Raw genomic sequence first — 16,850 nt, 5'->3', positions numbered from 1 at the left:
TACGCATCGATAGTGGAAACATTGATCGGCAACCCTCTGATTGGTCGGTGAAAATGTCGACGGAGCGCGCTCGGCTCGGTATTTTTCGGCAGCAGAGCAAGAACTCTTGAGTGAGGGATTTCAGGAGTTTCAGAGTTTAATCAGAACGCAAGGGAACACTGCAAAGGCTGCAAAAGCAAGGAGAGAGGGCTGGCAGAAAGTTGCTGACAAATTAAACTCGTAAGTAATTTAATAATAACAATAATAATGGAGTGGGTTTATATAGCGCTTTTCAAGGCACCCAAAGCGCTTTACAATGCCACTATTCAGTCACTCTCACATTCACACACTGGTGGAGGCAGCTACAGTTGTAGCCACAGCTGCCCTGGGGCAGACTGACAGAAGCCAGGCTGCCATATTGCGCCATCGGCCCCTCTGGCCAACACCAGTAGGCGGTAGGGTAGATTTATCATATCACACTATATTATCCAATATTATATTACATTATATTATATTATAATATGTTATATTATATCCCCTTTCACATTAGAGCCACAACAGGACCCACTAGAACATGGGAACAGGTAAAAGTGAAATATAAGAATATTCTACAGAATGGTAATATTTATCACTTATATTGCTTTTAGTCTCTTGGAAAGAGACCCTGAAATAATCTGTTTGTTTATAACAGCAACCAAGAAAAGGGCAGAGGAAAAAAAGACAGGTGGTGGTCCTGCACCCCCTCGTCAACAAGTTGGTTATGTAAATAATACCCTCACGGGAATATCGATATCTCTCTATGAGCACACTGTCGCGCTGAGCTAAAGGATCCTGTCTGTCCCGCAATATACGCTGAATTCTGAAAACTCTCCTTATCAATCTTGCACCTTCCGCAATGGGTGGCTCGCGTATACGGACAGGATATGGCTGCGACAGGCTTCCCAAATCCACCTTCGCTTTTATAGCCGTGGTCTCTCATCTTGATTACACAAAGTAATTTGCAATTGCTACTCTGAAATATGAATTACATCTGTAATAATCACATACATGTAATAGAATGTTAATAGTACATTTCCCTTTTTAAGGAAATGACCTGTATCTATCTGTGTGAAATCAATAAATGGATCAGGTGCTGCATTGTCTTTAGTTACATTGATGTTATTTATTTATGGTGAAACAGTGGTGGAATATCGCTGTTGCTTTCGTATGAATGACGCGGGCATACCTGCGTGGCCGCGATCTAATCCTGTTTACATAAAGTAAACCTGCTCCCCAGCAGGTTTACGCTTACGGCTCTGTTGCTATGACAGCAAGTCCCGGATGGGCTTCGGGGAACCGAACGATCCAGGATCACGCGAAATCGTCAACAATCTCATCCAGCTAACTCACTTAGCGAGGTACGAAGAACAGGCCCCAGGTAAAGACCTATAGTAAACGTTTGACCTCTGTTATTGCCAACAAAGGTTATGTTACAAAGTATTGAGTTGTATTTTTGTTATTGACCAAATACTTATTTTCCACCCTGATTTACGAATAAATTCTTTACAAATCCTACCATGTGGATTCATGGATTATTTTTTTTTTCACATTCTGTCTCTCACAGTTGAAGTGTACCTCTGGTGCAAATTACTGACCTCTGTCATCATTTTAGGTGGGGGAACTTGCACAATCGGTGGCTGACTAAATACTTTTTTGCCCCACTGTAGGTTACTTGAAAAATATGGCAAATAACATAGAAGGAAAAGAATAATTATGCCTAGCTTAGGTCTCTGTGAAAACCAAATAATATTATGAAATCCATAATAATCTGTTTTAAACAGGATTAAATGAGTAAATATATGGTGTCTTCCTCTCTTTTGTGCCCATGTTTATTAGAATTATTACCAACATTGGACAATCTTGCTGGGTGGGGGCATTCGGTGGGGGGGCAGCAAATTTTGAAGTGTGGCTAGTGGCCCCCTGTGGCCCCCCCTTGGTGGCGCCCCTGCAAACATATAAAGTACTGGAAATATAATTTTACAGCAGCTATAAAGACGCACATAGAGACACAAGATGCTGAAAGAACCTCAGTCAGGACGTGCTGACCTGTCCGGACGCGGCGTAACTCCTCGTGTGTTACTTACAGTGCTGAAGTTCTTTTGGTTCTCGCGGACTCGCTGCATCTCTGGAGTATCCAGGACTGGTACATAGTGAGACATGGTCTTCTCAGCCTCCTCTTTGTATTTTTTCTGTTTGGATGATAATACAATTTGTGATTTTTTTTTATATATGCTAATGATTTATCCTGATGAGAGTGGTGGCTGGGTCAGTTCAGTAACCTACCTGGCTGACGATGTTCTTCATCTGCTGAGCATGGATGATGTCAGGGGTATCGATGACAGTTGTGTAGCAGGCTCTGTCCATCTCAGCGGTCTGCTTGTACTTAGACTGGAAAAGAAAAACAGCCAGTCAGCACTGATCATAAATGCAGCGGAAAATATTAACAGATATTCCTTTTAACACCGGACGTGTGCTCATAGTTTCACCAAACGTTAGTTTTATTTATTGTACCATTCTAGCCTAGTTCTTGTCTTCTGAGTTTTTGATGCCTGTTTTTATGTTCGTGAATACAAATTGACCTGAGCTGTCATTTTGTATTTACTCAAGTTCTTTCTTTGACTTTGTTATTTGTGTTTACTTCCTTCACTGTTCCCTTGTATCTGTGTGCTGTCTCTATATTTAGCATTTGTCTTTTAGTTAGTTCCCATTTTCCTCAAAGCTTGATTTTTCTTTGTGCATTATGTAAGTTTACTTCCAATGTTGTCATTGTGCTGACTTTTTTCACCCGTGTCTCATTCCCCACATGTCTCCCCTTCCCTAATCAGCCTCAGCCTAGTGTGAAGAAATAGCCCTCTCATCAGCCCAGTCTTACTCTGTCTAGTCTAAATGTTCGACTTTTGTTACTCTTGGAATCTTTTCAGTCCAAATTAACCTGCAATCACTCTGATTTTTTTTGTCTTTTACATAAATAATTAATTCATAATACCTTCATTTCATATCAGGGGCCTGCAGCTCACATTCTGGAAATCACTGCTCCAAGAAAGCGATGCAAAAAACATTTAAGATTCAGACCTGACTGAGGATCTCCGTGGCATTCCTGGCTCTCATAAAGTCTGGGGTGTCTGTAGCCAAAGCCAGCATTCCCTTGCCCTTGATCTCCTGCTCCAGAGACTTTTTGTACTCTCTCTGTAAACACCAAAAGTTAAAATTTTTACTCATGATAATGTTACTCTAAAAAAAACACAAAACGGGGTTTCTACTCATTCATACTGAAGAGGGCTGCAAAACCAGAAATCATGAGGGGTCAGAGAATAGAGAAAGTTAGCAGAATCTACGTAACGGATGTGGTAACAAGACTGAGTGTGAAGCTTGACACAGAACTGAAAATAAAACAACAGCAGTCAGCAGTTAGAGACATGACATAAAATAGACTATTTCTACTTCTTCAGTTTGTTCATTAAGTCATCATACATCTATCTTGCAATCTACAAATCAACCTCAAATGCACTCAGAGTATATCTTTTCAAAAACAACACTACCGACAACAACAAAACAATTAAGAGATCTGCAAGCACCGGGATCACTTATGAAAAAAGATAAAGTCATTAAAATTCTATAAAAATTCAACATTGCATGTTTGACTTGAAAAACAAGAGAAGAGAAGATATGCTTTGGGTACAACTGAGGCTGATTTTTGTAGGATTCATAACACAAATAAATATGAGTACAAGTGAAAATCATGGCAAAATTAAATAGGGTGCAGATGAAGGTTAGGTTATGGTCATGAAACACAAAATACAATGATGGGAAATTAGTGACATAAGAAAGCAGGGACAAGAGGACGAGTGAACCCAACAGTCTCACTTTTAGTGCAATGGTGAAGCTTAGTTAAGAGGGGATAGGATTCATGAAGAGCGAGATTGTTGGAAGTCATTCGGATGAGAGCGTGATGTTGTTGGCATCACCTCTCGGTCAGTCGTACCTCACACAGGATTTGAGTGGCATTTCTTGCTCTCAAAAGCTCCGGAGTTTCCTCCAGTACAGTTAGACCTTTACCCTTCACCCCCTCCTCTAGATCCTTCCTGTACTCTTTCTACAGGATGGAAGAAGAACAGAGAGACTGCAGAGAAGGGCACACAGGCAGGCCAGGCCAAAGCACACAGACAGACAAACGATACAGTCGGCAAGTTCTGCTGCTTGCCTTTAAAAAGCTCAAAGTCACCAAGTCTTTCCAAGTTACGCAGAGACACATTCACTGCTTTTATGTATTATCATTACAATCGGTGATATTGTTACAGAGAAAACTGGAGACGTTGGTGATTTTGGCAGGATTCTAATGAAAAAACAAGTTGAAACACATTTAATCAGAAAGAGCAGAAACAAAATCTTCATTAAAACAACAAGGAAATCAACAAGATGGGAATTCACATCAGCATTTCACCCTGTTGTTTCACACAAATGATTACATGCATGCAGTCTTGTCACATAAAGTTGGTGGTAAGCTACTACTTGGTGAAGGACTGTAAAATGAAGATCTATTCAATATCAGTTGAGTACTTTACTGCTAGGAAGACACATGATGGCTGGAGGATGGGTAGGTCATTATTATTCTGTAGACAATCATGCAAAAGTTAATAATAAACTAATAATACTGCAAAAGACAAACTGGGAAGGGCTAAAAAAAGTGGTGAAAAGAAAAAGAGACCGATTGTGATGTTGTCTTAGTACGATTATGAAGCTTGGGTGAGGTAAATAGGAGACACCATCAGATGTAAGTTGTCCTTTAGTTACCTCACTGGCTATTTTGGTGGCGTGTCTGACATGAATCATGGCAGGGGTGACCTCCAAGCCTGAGAGGTTCTTTCCCCTCATGTACTCCTCAAAGTCCTTCCTATAGTCTTTCTATTGGTCACAGAGATAACACAAGGGACAGACAGAGCTCAGATAACCACATGCAAGCAGTGCTGGTTCACAATGCAGCTCCCTTCATTCTTGTTTGCACCATTCTGCTCATGATAGCACCCATAACTGTATATCTGATGTCTGTAAATGTGTCTGAGTGCATGTGTGGAGGTGTAAGAGGTGTTTGTTGTGAAAAAGGAACTACACTAGGATATCGTATTGTAATTAAAATCTATAAAGCAGGCTCCAGGAAAGAGGCCAAACACATACTTTACTTTGACATCTTCACAGGAAAATAACCTGTCATAGCATTAAGTGAACAATACAGAAGTTTCCGGGTGAGTTTCCTTTCAGCGCATTTTACACTGCCACAGTATTACAATAGGACGACTGTAAAGAGCTACTGATGTGAATTTTCTGCAATTTAAAACATTTTGTGACTATAAAATTACTGAATTGCAGTTTTGGTGTAATAAAGTTACTAAAGGCATTGTAAAATGTTTTTCCATACTTTAGAATCATTCTGTAAGCATAACATAAACAATGGCTTTGCATCCAACTAGCAACAAGAGGCAACACAATACAAGTTAATATAGCGCTTAAGGAGGCACTAAAGATTTTAAGAGAGGTCTGCAATGGGAAAACGTACTGCATCTGTGCGTACTTCATTGGCAGAGGTTAACAGAAGGCTTATTTACCTGACTCTGCATGTGCTGAGCCTCCTTAGCAGTCACATATGTGGGTGTCTCAAAGTCCAGCATAGGTTTGCCCTTCTCCTTCTCATACTTCTCCTTGTATTTCACCTGTAACGACCCACACAAACATACTCAACTGTCTGCAAAGGAAAGACACACTGTGGGGATATCACATGGTTTCCATTCATTTCTGTACGCTGGGAAAATCAAACAGAAAAGCTGTAAGGTGTATCCATCCAGTAAGATTCAAGACAAGTTAAATTACTGTAATTAATGTAAATGAGAACAGAAAAGAAAAGCTTGCACGGCTCTTCACTGCGACTGATTATGCAATCAAGGTATTTAACAGTGACTTGATATGAGAAATGACTCCCTGGAAAGAAAACTATAATACCAAATATGCTATATCATAAACAATTACAAAATGAGTATTTTTTGTTTTTATTTTATTTTTTATTTTTTTAAAATATCAATTTTAACAGCATTTTTAAAACACCCCATTAAAATTGTTACAGTATAATAAACATAGAAAGTATTATCAATTCAGTTCAATTCAATTTTATTTATATAGCGCCAAATCACAGCAACAGTCGCCTCAAGGCGCTTTATACTGTAAGGTAGACCCTAAAAATATACATACAGAGAAAAACCCAACAACAAACCCAACAATCAACCTGTGAGCAAGCACTTTGGCGACAGTGGGAAGGAAAACTGTCTGACACAGTTGAAACCCACAATAGTGTTTTTTTTACTGTGTCGAGTGCTCGTTGCCCCACGGGAGTATGAACCACTTACGTTACTTTGAAGTTCAGAAGCCTCCTTGTGATGGAGCTGTTCGGGTGTGTCGGGAATCATGTGGTAGTGACCCTTACTCTCCTCAAATTTCTTCTTGTAGCAGTACTATGGGGGATTCCCAGTAAAGTAAGGCAGCTCAGTACAGCGAATCATTACTTAGCAGAAAATCCTCATAGTTTATGATAGAAAGAAACATAATAGCATTTAAACATAAGGGTTTTTAAAGTTATGTTAAAATAATTGTCAATCTACAAAAGGCAGGAAGAGGAAGTCGGTGTTAAGTGAACATTAATAAAAGACTAGTTTTGTTTGAACTACGGAGGAAAAAAAGTCACTGAAAAGGTTAAGAAGTAGAGGTTATAGAGGGTGATAGTATTTGGGGTCAAAGGTCAAAAGTGAGATGGGTAAAGATCACTACCAGATGAGGTCAGAGAATGATGGATGTCTTTTATGATGGAGCTTAGTGCATAAATCCATGAGATGGTCAGCAGTTTGCTACATTTTGCCGATTGTTACTGTGAGGTGATGGAAACAGAGTTCAGCACACTGTGCAACGAAACCAAACTCGCTCGCTGCAGCTTCCTGTTTGGGAATGTGAGAGGGTTAAAGGTTAATAGTCACACAGGTAGCTTACGTCGCTGGACAGCTTGCTGGTGCTCGTGATGTGCTTCATGGACAGGGACTCGGCCATGTCGGTCACAGGTTTGTGGATCTTCTTCAGGTCACCCTTGTACTTCACCTGTGTGTTATATTGACAGCAGTCACATTAATTAGACACTATGGTAATATATAATGGGCGATATTTGTTTGAAATGGTGAATTTCACAGAAATGTAAAGAATTACTAGGATACATTTAGTTTGTCTCTGTTCTAGTAACAACACCAGGATGCCAAAATCAGATATTGCTTTACTCCCATAGATAAACCAATCAGACAAACTATACAAAAGTATAACAACTGTGGAAAAAATGAATGATTTTTTTGGCCTATGATAAAAACGGTGTGAAGTGATGATAAGATACGCGAGCACCCACCTCACTGGCCAGCACACTGGCTTCCTTGAGAGTCTTGTAAATCTTACTTTCCTTCAGGTCATATTGAGGTTTCTTTCCTTTCATCTCCTTATCAAACTTCTCCTTGTACTTCACCTGTTCATTAGCGTAGGATATGTGTACAAGTTAGTTTATGTATTGACTGAGAGGAAACCAACATCAGCCGACGTCTCCATCATAGTAAAAAACAACTGAAGGACAACAGTTTTTGGATTTGATTAGTGACTCAGATTCCTCGCAGATAGTTTTATAAAAGCTTTGCACAGGCTCTGCGCCACATTTTAAGTATTTAATTTGTTTTTTCTTTCATAAATATGTTGAGCAGTAATGAAAAGTGTGTAATAGATTGGTTGCAAATGTAAAACTGATTCTGATGCATTTATTAACTTTAAAGTTGATCAAACTGATCAGACAAGATGCTTTGTACTGTAAACATAAGCAAATAAAGCATCCTGTAATTCACATAAACACAAACATGAACTTCATATATAATAAAATATATATGGAAAAGGTAAGGCGGTGTGGTTGTGGACGCAGGTCAGGTGTGGTTTGGCTCCACAGGTCAAACCACTTTAGAGTGAAGGCAGAACACAGGAACACGTTTGAAAAGGTGTGCTATAAAAACATGTGTATATCTAACAGGAATTGTGGCTAACTTTTCACTACTGTAACCGTATTCCAAACTTTTAGGAGGGCCTACACCACCCCTTAGGATTGCGATGAAAATGGAGCACAGCACGGTGAACTACTGGACATACACATGTTTTTAAGAACAATTCAAGTTCATTTTTAGAAAAGCCTTTTGTCACATTCAGAAACAAACAGACATGGAGACTTAAAGGGAAATAATGGGAAAAATCTGAAAAGACAGTTTAAATAAACACATAGTATTAGCGCCTGGCAGCTAATGCAGTAACGCTGTTCTCTATGCTTAGCAATGAGGCACATCTTGTAATGGAAATATAAAAAAAGCAGAGGGTGGACACTGCAAAGAAAAGAAAGAGCAAATCAAATAGGAACTTTGTAAGATTTGATTTGTGAATCAATATTTTCTCAAAAGTTCCAGATGTTTATCTTAAAGGCTCAGTGAACCCTGTATTCAGCCAGTCTGTGGGTCAGCAGGAAGGGGGACAGAGAGACAGAGAGGACAGACAAGCAGCAGCAGTCCGTCAGTTTTAGGGCATAAACCTCCTTACATCACTAGTCACCGCACTCATTTTCTTAATGTGGCGCATCAGGGGGGTATCATAGGAAGCTGCTCCATGGAGGGAGGGCTTATCCTCCACCTACAAAGCGCAGTGAGATGGAGGGATGAGAACACACAGACTAGGATGTTATGGAAGTAGACAGAAGAGGAAAGAGATTAAGGTTGAGAAGAAGAGTTATAGTATTGAAGGATGGAGGAAGAGGAGGACAGGTATAAGGATGGTGGTGGGACATGTACAATGGTATGGTTAAACATCTATATCTACTTTCATGGAGTAACATGGATTATAATGCAGGATGGCAGAGGAAGCGCAGTGGAAGAGCTGCTAGTTGTATCATTAGGCCAACACGACTGCTGCTAAGCATCTACCACAGCACTACTAGTCTGCTAATATTAGCTTGCGGAAGCTGATCTGACAGTTAAAATCCAGGCAGCTGATCTTTCCAACTGGCTGCCACCTAAATAAATAATTAAATGAATGAATAAATGAATAAATTAATAAACAAGGGAAGCCTTTTCTATGAGATGACAATCGTTGCGACCCAGTGGCAAAGGAACCCGACTGTCCAGGGCTGGATGAGACAGGTGAGCAAATTCATTTAGTGTACCTGGCTTGTCAGCTTGGACACCTCAGTTGCCAAAGCGATATCTGGGCGGTGGGCTAGAGAGCCTCCACGGCTGGCCTCTTCACGTGCTTTCTCACGGTAGCCAATCTGATGGGCACAAGACCCGACAAGAGTCAGTTGATCATGTAGAAACTACAGTACAGGGATGGGTACTATAGGGATGCTCCTTTTTTCTCTTCTTTTGTCTTGAGTTGAGCCTTTAAACACATTTACATGTACTGAGCTGGTGAGTCAGTATCAGTGTACTTCATGGTTACCTGACTGATGAGTTTAGCAGCCTGGGTAGCCTTCTTTATGTCAGGACGGTCGACTACAGTAGTGTAGTGCAGGCTGGCTTTGGCATCTTTCTTGTAGGCCACCTGTCCAGTTGGACAAAATTGGAAATGCAATATAGTAAACCTGACTTCCACATCCACAGACAACTATGAAAAGCTGAAAAAATTACCCCCAAGTCCAACTACCCCAACTGTTTTAGCCCATTTGTGGAAATGACTCACATTGCTCTGATTTTTGGCCACGTCCATGGCATGCTGAACATCAGGCGGCACAATCATGTGGTTATATATGGACTTGCCCTTTTCCTTCTCAAACTTTTCTTTGTACACTTTCTAAAAAGATAGAACAGCACATAAAGCCCAGCTGCAAACAAACAGTCCAGGGTTACACGCTGGCTGAGCTCATTTTGTGAAACGCATGTAATAGTAAGACAGTCATACCCCGCTGACAAGTTTGTTGACTGTCCTGCTGTGGGCAGTATCACGAGTGTCGGACAGGGTGGTGAATGAGCCGGACTGCATTTCCTTCTTACTGGCCTCCTTGTATTTGCTCTGATGAACAATAAAATAAAGAATAAAAACATTTAAAAACTCATAAGTTTTACCTAAGGGTATACTATATATACCCTATAGTACAGTTAATTTTTTGCTGAACAGTTCTTACCTCTGAGGCCAGAACACGCACAGCCTTGGCATGGAGAATTTGAGGAGTGTCCAGGACAGGCATGTAGTGTCCCTTTTCCTTCTCATACTTCTGTTTATATTTCACCTGGGATGGGCAAAAGAAAAAAGAAGCAGTTTAGGACATTAAACATCACATTCTTAAGCATCACTATCTGGCCTTTAGTAGTTTTAACTAAATATGGTGTCTCTAATAAAGAATGGGGAAACTTACCTCACTGGCCATTTCAGCATTCTTCATGCACAGTAAGGTTAACTTGTCATCGACCACAGGTATCACGCAGCCCTTCATGATCTCTTTGTCGTACTTGTACTCAACCTGTTGGTAAAATATGGCGGTGAAAAAAAGAGAGCAACAGTGCTGCATGTTGCTAAAATGACACACATTAAAATAAGAGGTCCCAACTCACATCGCTCTGCTGCAAGGAGTTCTTGGCAGCATTGACAAAGTCGGGCCTGTCCGCTGTCCAGATCCACTGGTTCTTGGTTGCTTCATACTTCTTCTTGTAGTCAAGCTAGAAATATAGCAAAATAAAACAGAATCAAAAACTGGATGTTAGCACAAATTTGGGTTTAAAAATGTCATTTGAAAATTCTGGCACTCGAGATGCTCACATTGGTGATGTTCTTGTAGGCCTCCTTAGCGGCACGGATCTCGTGAGCTTCGGGGTCAATGTTGATGTGGGCCTTGCTCTTTTCATACACCTCTTTGTACTTCAGCTGCAAGACACATAAAATATACAAAAGTACATTTTGTATTTTGGTTTCCTGTGCCAGTGTATGAAAGAATATTTTAAAAGTGCAGTGCAGACTTACATTGCTGGTGATCTCCTTGACCTTCTTCATGTGTTGTTGGTGTGGAGTGTCATAAGGTAAGGTGTAAGCCTTTGCCTTGGTCTTGTTATACTCCATCTTGTAGATGATCTAAGCAGATGTAGATAGTAACAGGTGAAATTTAAACACAAAAAAACCCACTGCTTCTTCACAAGTTCTTGTAAAAATCTAAACATAATAATAAAAACCTTGCAAACCCAACACTTACATCACTGATCTTCTTGCTGCGTTTGTGGGCCTCATACTCAGGAGTCTCCAGAACAGAGGTGAACTTGTCCTTGGCACGTTCATACTGCTCTCTATACTTCCACTGATAGAACAAGGATAATGTGAAAACAAAAGAAAGTTAGCATCATGCAATGAAATTGCTGCTGTATTAATTTGCTTGTCTTTATGAATTTTTTTGTTGTTGTTGTCTTTATGAATATAACAAGCAACTTCTAAAGTGGTAGAAAAACTGTCCAAGAAAACATCGAAAAAGTCTTGCAGACACTATACATATACAACCTCCTGCAGATTTTAAAAAAAGTCCTATTTCAGCTTCTTAAGAGTCAGTTGAGATGATAGCGCTAATTTTAAAACATCGCTAGCGTTATAGCATATTATAGCTAATTTTAAGGAAAAATTAATTACTTTTTTTTTCTTGGATAGCTTTTAAACACTATCGGAGCAAGTTGGCTAGCATGTAGTTATAATTAAATCAATATGCAACATCGACTGAGTGAAACAAAGCAATGGAAAAGCTTATAGGCATGCTCGATGAGAGACGTGCACGTGCACAGAGGGATGCATTATTCATGTGACAATAAAGACAGTTAAATGCCTTACCACCATCATGAAAGTCTGCAGTGCCCACATGGTTTAAGATGTTGTATGTATGTATATATATATATATATATATATATATATATATATATATATATATATATATATATATATATATATAGATATATAGATATATAGATATATATATAGATATATATTTGATTTATATATATATAGTTTAACATAAGAGAAGACTCTGTGATTGCTATTTTGGTCAAAACTAACAAATTCCAGGAGAAGCTATAATGTACTAAATTTTACTGCATTTCTGACTTTAGATACCAAATTGCTCAAAGGCAGTTGGGCAAACAGTGTTAAAGCTTCGGTAATGAATTGCCCATGAAGAAAAGCAAATGAGCGATGGAGGGATTAGAGCATGGAAGAAGGATGGACTATGTGGGAGTTAAAGCCACTTTTAAATGGAATGACTGGATGGAAAGATTTTCTGCAGGATGGGGATTTTATGTGATAAGACCTTGTCCACAAACAGCAGGGAGGAACAAAGTCACCTCCATCTATGACTTGAGTCTTATGATATATAACACATGGTCTATTTTGTGCCTGTTTGTGGACAGAGATCAAAGTTATCATGCTTCCCTTCTCTCTTTGTTTACCTTACTGCCCATAGTGGTCTGGTAAAGGGCTGTGAGGATGTCAGGGCGGAGTAGCTCATTGCAGCCACCCTTTAGTAGATCCTTTGCTCTGGATTTATACATTTTCTGTCCACATACACAATGACATACACACACACACACACACACACACACAGCATGCCATAGTTGAGGACACACAAGGAAAACAGCAGTAACATGGGGGAGGACTGGAGAAGAACTCCGGATCCAAGTGTGACGATGGTGCTGTCTGTCCTTATCTGTGCCCTCAGAGTGACAGGGATGATCATCTACAGCGAGTGTGAGACGATCGGCTCAGTGGATTGAATTGTTACTGTGCTAGTGATTAAACTGTCATTTCTGATGGAGCAGATGAAGGACAACACTGCATAACACTCAGCATTCCAGCTGCTGTTTGAGTGGCAGTTCAACAGCAACCTGTGTGGGACAAAATGAAGAAACTGATACAAAAGGGAAAGAATTTTTTTTGAGTTGGGAGCTCTATAAATGCCATGCGATGTCCACCATCAGCAGTCCTGCTGACAACCTCATGCACCGGTGTCAGGGCTCTTCGGGGACCAGACCGGAGGTGGCAGGCCGGTGGTACAACGTGACCAGGGCGTTTACCTGGCTCATCTTCCTGTTCTCCCTGGCCAGTTGATATCTAGGATCATCTGTAGTTATGGTGAACTTATCCTTGGTCTTCTCATAGTCTGCTCTGTAAGCCCTCTGCTCAAAGTGTCAGAAGGTAGTTAAAAAGGAGTCCCCAGAGAACAAAATGTTTCATCTCGCGTCATGTGGATGAAACATTTTAAGAATTTAAGGAAGGTAAAAACTGACTGATGTAAAGAACAAAGGGAAACATTTTAAACACTTGACTTTAAGGGTAAACACAAAAACAGTCAGTGATAAACAGTGTAGGCAATTATAAAATACTACAGTGAATTCCTGTTTTTTTTTTACCTCCACGCTGAGAGTCCAATAGAGAAGCACAGAAAAATAGAAATGTGGTTAACTGTTTCATTTGATTTACAAATGCGTTAACAAACTAAATCCAATTTTTATTTATTGCTGGAGGTTAAAGAATGACGGGACTCACATCGTTTATGAGAACGGAGGCTTGCTTGACGGCTTGGAAGAATGGAGTGTCGCTGGTATACTTGAAGTTGCCTCTGTTCTTCTCAAAGGAGGCTTTGTACAGTCTCTGCAGACAAACAATACAACTTTTATTAAGAAAATACAGAAACTATACCTCGATACTGCAAATCATAAACAGGTGCCATATAAATAAAAATGAAGCTTAATGTCACTGATGCTTTACCTCACTGTAGAGCGTCTTGTTCCTCTCAGCCTGCACCAGCTCAGGTGTGTCCCATACAAAGCAGCCAATACCCTTCAGCCAATCCAGGTCCTCCTTATACTTGACCTAAAAAAAACACATAAAATGAGATTAAATTAAATTGAAATGTTGTGTAGTGTCTCAGTGCTCATTGTACTGAATACTCTTTAATGAACTGTAAACATTTTACCACACGGTGAATAAAGTCACGAGTACTCACGTCACTAACGTTACCGCTGACAATCTTGCTGAAGAAGAGTTCGGGACGATCGGGGATGGACTTCCAGGTCCCCAGAGAGCTAATATACTTCTCTCTGTATTTAACCTGATAAGAGAGGAAAAAAACAGTAGATGGAGATGCAAAAGCTCAAAACATGTACATTTATAAAGACATTTATAGTTAACAATGAGCCAGATCATTTCAACTGCCGACCTCGCTAATGTCATCAGTGACCCTGCGATGGTAAGTGATGTCCAGAGCATCCTTGACTGTGTGGTAGTGTCCCTTGGAAAGCTCAAAGGTTTCTTTGTAGCGCAGCTGAAGAAACGAAGGAGAAAACGTGTCATATACATTCATCAAACACACATAATGTGATTTATAGCATCTACAATTTCACACTGACTTGTACAGTATTTGTGGTAAAAGGGTAAAATCAGATAAACAGATAAAGAATATTTATATTTTGACATGGGATAAAATTCACTATTAGTTAATGAAATCTCTTAAATTTGACCGTTTTCAGTGGAAAAATTATTAACAAACAGTCTGACTCCTATAATTCCTGAATGCATAACAGTTTCAAACTAAATCACAAGTTTCCTAAATGAGCAAACTCACATCACTGGACTGCAGGTAGGACTTCTTGGCACGGATCAGGAGAGGTGTGTCAGCAATGGCAGTGTACCGGTGTTTCATCTTCTCATACTGTTCTTTGTATTTGTTCTAAGGGAAGAAACGATTGAGACAACACCTTAGAAATTGGCTTCAGAGGAGACTGCAATTGCTGTAATTTCAATTATTTTGGCAAAGTATAAGAGTATATAGAAAGCAGCTACAGTAAATAGTGTAAACAAAATAAAATACAAACAATTTTAGGTTGAGGTTTCAGTGACAGCGGCATTAAATGAGAACGAAGGATCAGACTTACATCACTGTAGAACACTTTCATTTTTCTAGCATGGCCCATATTTGGAGTATTGATTTCTGGAGTGAAATGAGCTCTTTGTTTGGCAGCCAGATCTACGTACTGGTACTGTAGCAGAAGGGAAAAAATATTGATTAGATTATCAGGAAAGACACACACATACATATAATAGATTCAGTTATTCATGCTGTTTATTTGAGCTTGCCTGGTTAACCAGCTGCTGGGCCCACTTGACTCTCTGAATGTCCACAGAGTCTGCAGTTGTGGTGACTTTGGCCATGTCCTCCTTGCTCTGAGCTTTGTAGATCAGCTGGAAAGAAACAGAGCGAATGTCAAAACGTGTGGCTTTTGTTTTTTAGAATATACTGCAAGCTCATTTTTGTTTGGAAAGCAGATCACATGAAGCTATAATACGATGAAGCACATTTAGGAAACCAACTCACGTTGCTCATGTGCGTCTTCAGCTCAGTCACACGCTTATACTCAGGCGTGTCCAGGACCACAGAGAATTTAGCAAGGTTCTTCTTAGCCTCCACTGGATAGCTCACCTATAAGAGAGAAAAAATAGTTTATATGAATGATGCAGATGCCTGAATATGCATTGGAAAGGAAAAATAGGAATCCATTCTATCCAAAAAGACGTACCCTGAATTTGGTGACGTCGCGGACATGGACCATCTCTGGGGTGTTATACAAGAAGCAGCCAATGCCTCTCAGCCACATCAGGTCCTCTTTGTATTTCAGCTAAAAACACAAAACAATTTAAAAAATTATTTTAAAAAACATCTTCAAACTCCACCTTGTAGAGGTTTTGTTTTAATTTTATTCTTTACATACGTCACTGGTGATCTCATTGACGTGGTGGTAGTGCATGAGCTCAGGCGTTATGGGCAACGATATCAGCTGGCCTCTGCTGTTGTAGTATTTCTCTTTGTAGCACAACTAGGGTAAGAAGGGAACAAAAAAAGTCCATCTTACAGCATGAATTTTTTAAAAAAAGGACATGAATGTTGTAATCTGTGGGTGCCCGTACGTCACTGAGGTGCTCCTGGTTCATCTTGACTTGTTTAATATCAGGAGTGTCATAGGTTGTGTGGATCTTGTCCTTTTGCTTGTGGTAAGTCTCACGATACAGACGCTGGAGGAGCAAGAAACACATGCACAGCACTGTTTTATGCAGCATTTAACATCCATCACAAGGAAATGAAACATTAATCTACAACAGTGGGTCTGGCTTAAGTATAACAGCTGTGTGTCATCTTACTTCATTGATGATCTTGTTAGCCTTCCTTGCAGTGACAAAGTTGACACCCTCTGGGTGAAGAGTGTAGCCTTTAGCCTTCACCATCTCATAGGCCTCCTTGTATTTCACCTGCAAGGATAAAAACAAAAGTGTGTCATTCAGAGACATCAAATTACCGTAAAAATAAAAAAGTTCTGATCTGCCCAAGCGTGTGTTTGACTTACATTGCTGGAGACAACAGTGTTCAACTTGACCTGCTTGATGAGGGGGGTGTCATGAGGCAGTGAATAACCGGTTGGCATGAAGCTCTTGTTAGCTTCTTTGTACCAGTTCTAAGAGAAGTCAACACACATGATGAGAGATGTTGTTAAAAATTTTAAATATTGATACTATACAATATATGATAATAATTGTTAAACAATCACACTGAATATGAAGGAACGTTATCTTACATCACTCTGGATGTAGTTGGCCAGACGGGCTCTTTCTGTTTCAATGGTAACAGCAGGAGCGGTGTTGGTGCCCTTGATATTGGCGTTGTAATCATAGCGGTAGTGCAGCTGGGAAAACAAATGGAAAAAAAAGATGAGATTTGCGATCTT

The 16,850-nt window shown here is 39.8% G+C and overlaps 1 protein-coding gene across 14 annotated transcripts in view; it reads right to left on the bottom strand.

The window, feature by feature from the left end:
• neb (nebulin) overlaps positions 1 to 16,850 on the bottom strand; it is a 63,999-nt gene that overhangs the window by 11,259 nt on the left and 35,890 nt on the right. For 8 of the 14 annotated variants that reach the window (XM_085375000.1, XM_085375005.1, XM_085375007.1 and 5 more), the window contains 33 exons: positions 16,701 to 16,808; positions 16,473 to 16,580; positions 16,270 to 16,377; positions 16,039 to 16,143; positions 15,843 to 15,947; positions 15,651 to 15,749; positions 15,449 to 15,553; positions 15,211 to 15,315; positions 15,009 to 15,113; positions 14,699 to 14,803; positions 14,294 to 14,398; positions 14,081 to 14,185; positions 13,843 to 13,947; positions 13,621 to 13,725; positions 12,525 to 12,629; positions 11,294 to 11,395; positions 11,068 to 11,175; positions 10,867 to 10,971; positions 10,662 to 10,766; positions 10,466 to 10,570; positions 10,235 to 10,339; positions 10,012 to 10,122; positions 9,793 to 9,903; positions 9,553 to 9,654; positions 9,278 to 9,382; positions 8,659 to 8,748; positions 7,445 to 7,558; positions 7,045 to 7,149; positions 5,619 to 5,723; positions 4,001 to 4,111; positions 3,091 to 3,204; positions 2,302 to 2,406; positions 2,103 to 2,207 (listed from right to left, as the gene is read on the bottom strand). In XM_085375000.1, coding sequence (XP_085231126.1) covers positions 2,103 to 2,207; positions 2,302 to 2,406; positions 3,091 to 3,204; positions 4,001 to 4,111; positions 5,619 to 5,723; positions 7,045 to 7,149; positions 7,445 to 7,558; positions 8,659 to 8,748; positions 9,278 to 9,382; positions 9,553 to 9,654; positions 9,793 to 9,903; positions 10,012 to 10,122; positions 10,235 to 10,339; positions 10,466 to 10,570; positions 10,662 to 10,766; positions 10,867 to 10,971; positions 11,068 to 11,175; positions 11,294 to 11,395; positions 12,525 to 12,629; positions 13,621 to 13,725; positions 13,843 to 13,947; positions 14,081 to 14,185; positions 14,294 to 14,398; positions 14,699 to 14,803; positions 15,009 to 15,113; positions 15,211 to 15,315; positions 15,449 to 15,553; positions 15,651 to 15,749; positions 15,843 to 15,947; positions 16,039 to 16,143; positions 16,270 to 16,377; positions 16,473 to 16,580; positions 16,701 to 16,808 — 3,486 coding nt within the window. Of the gene's footprint in view, positions 1 to 2,102; positions 2,208 to 2,301; positions 2,407 to 3,090; positions 3,205 to 4,000; positions 4,112 to 4,809; positions 4,921 to 5,618; positions 5,724 to 6,410; positions 6,516 to 7,044; positions 7,150 to 7,444; positions 7,559 to 8,658; positions 8,749 to 9,277; positions 9,383 to 9,552; positions 9,655 to 9,792; positions 9,904 to 10,011; positions 10,123 to 10,234; positions 10,340 to 10,465; positions 10,571 to 10,661; positions 10,767 to 10,866; positions 10,972 to 11,067; positions 11,176 to 11,293; positions 11,396 to 12,524; positions 12,630 to 13,148; positions 13,251 to 13,620; positions 13,726 to 13,842; positions 13,948 to 14,080; positions 14,186 to 14,293; positions 14,399 to 14,698; positions 14,804 to 15,008; positions 15,114 to 15,210; positions 15,316 to 15,448; positions 15,554 to 15,650; positions 15,750 to 15,842; positions 15,948 to 16,038; positions 16,144 to 16,269; positions 16,378 to 16,472; positions 16,581 to 16,700; positions 16,809 to 16,850 lie in introns of all 14 variants that reach the window. The other 6 variants (XM_085375014.1, XM_085375001.1, XM_085375004.1 and 3 more) reach the window with 6 other exon arrangements.

Source organism: Diplotaxodon limnothrissa, linkage group LG16, assembly GCF_057381915.1.
Source record: "Diplotaxodon limnothrissa isolate DT_005_m linkage group LG16, D_limnothrissa_male_GT1.1, whole genome shotgun sequence".
Classification (NCBI taxonomy): domain Eukaryota; kingdom Metazoa; phylum Chordata; class Actinopteri; order Cichliformes; family Cichlidae; genus Diplotaxodon; species Diplotaxodon limnothrissa.
Note: the sequence above shows the minus strand (reverse complement) of the source record. Positions and strands in the feature narration are given on the sequence as shown.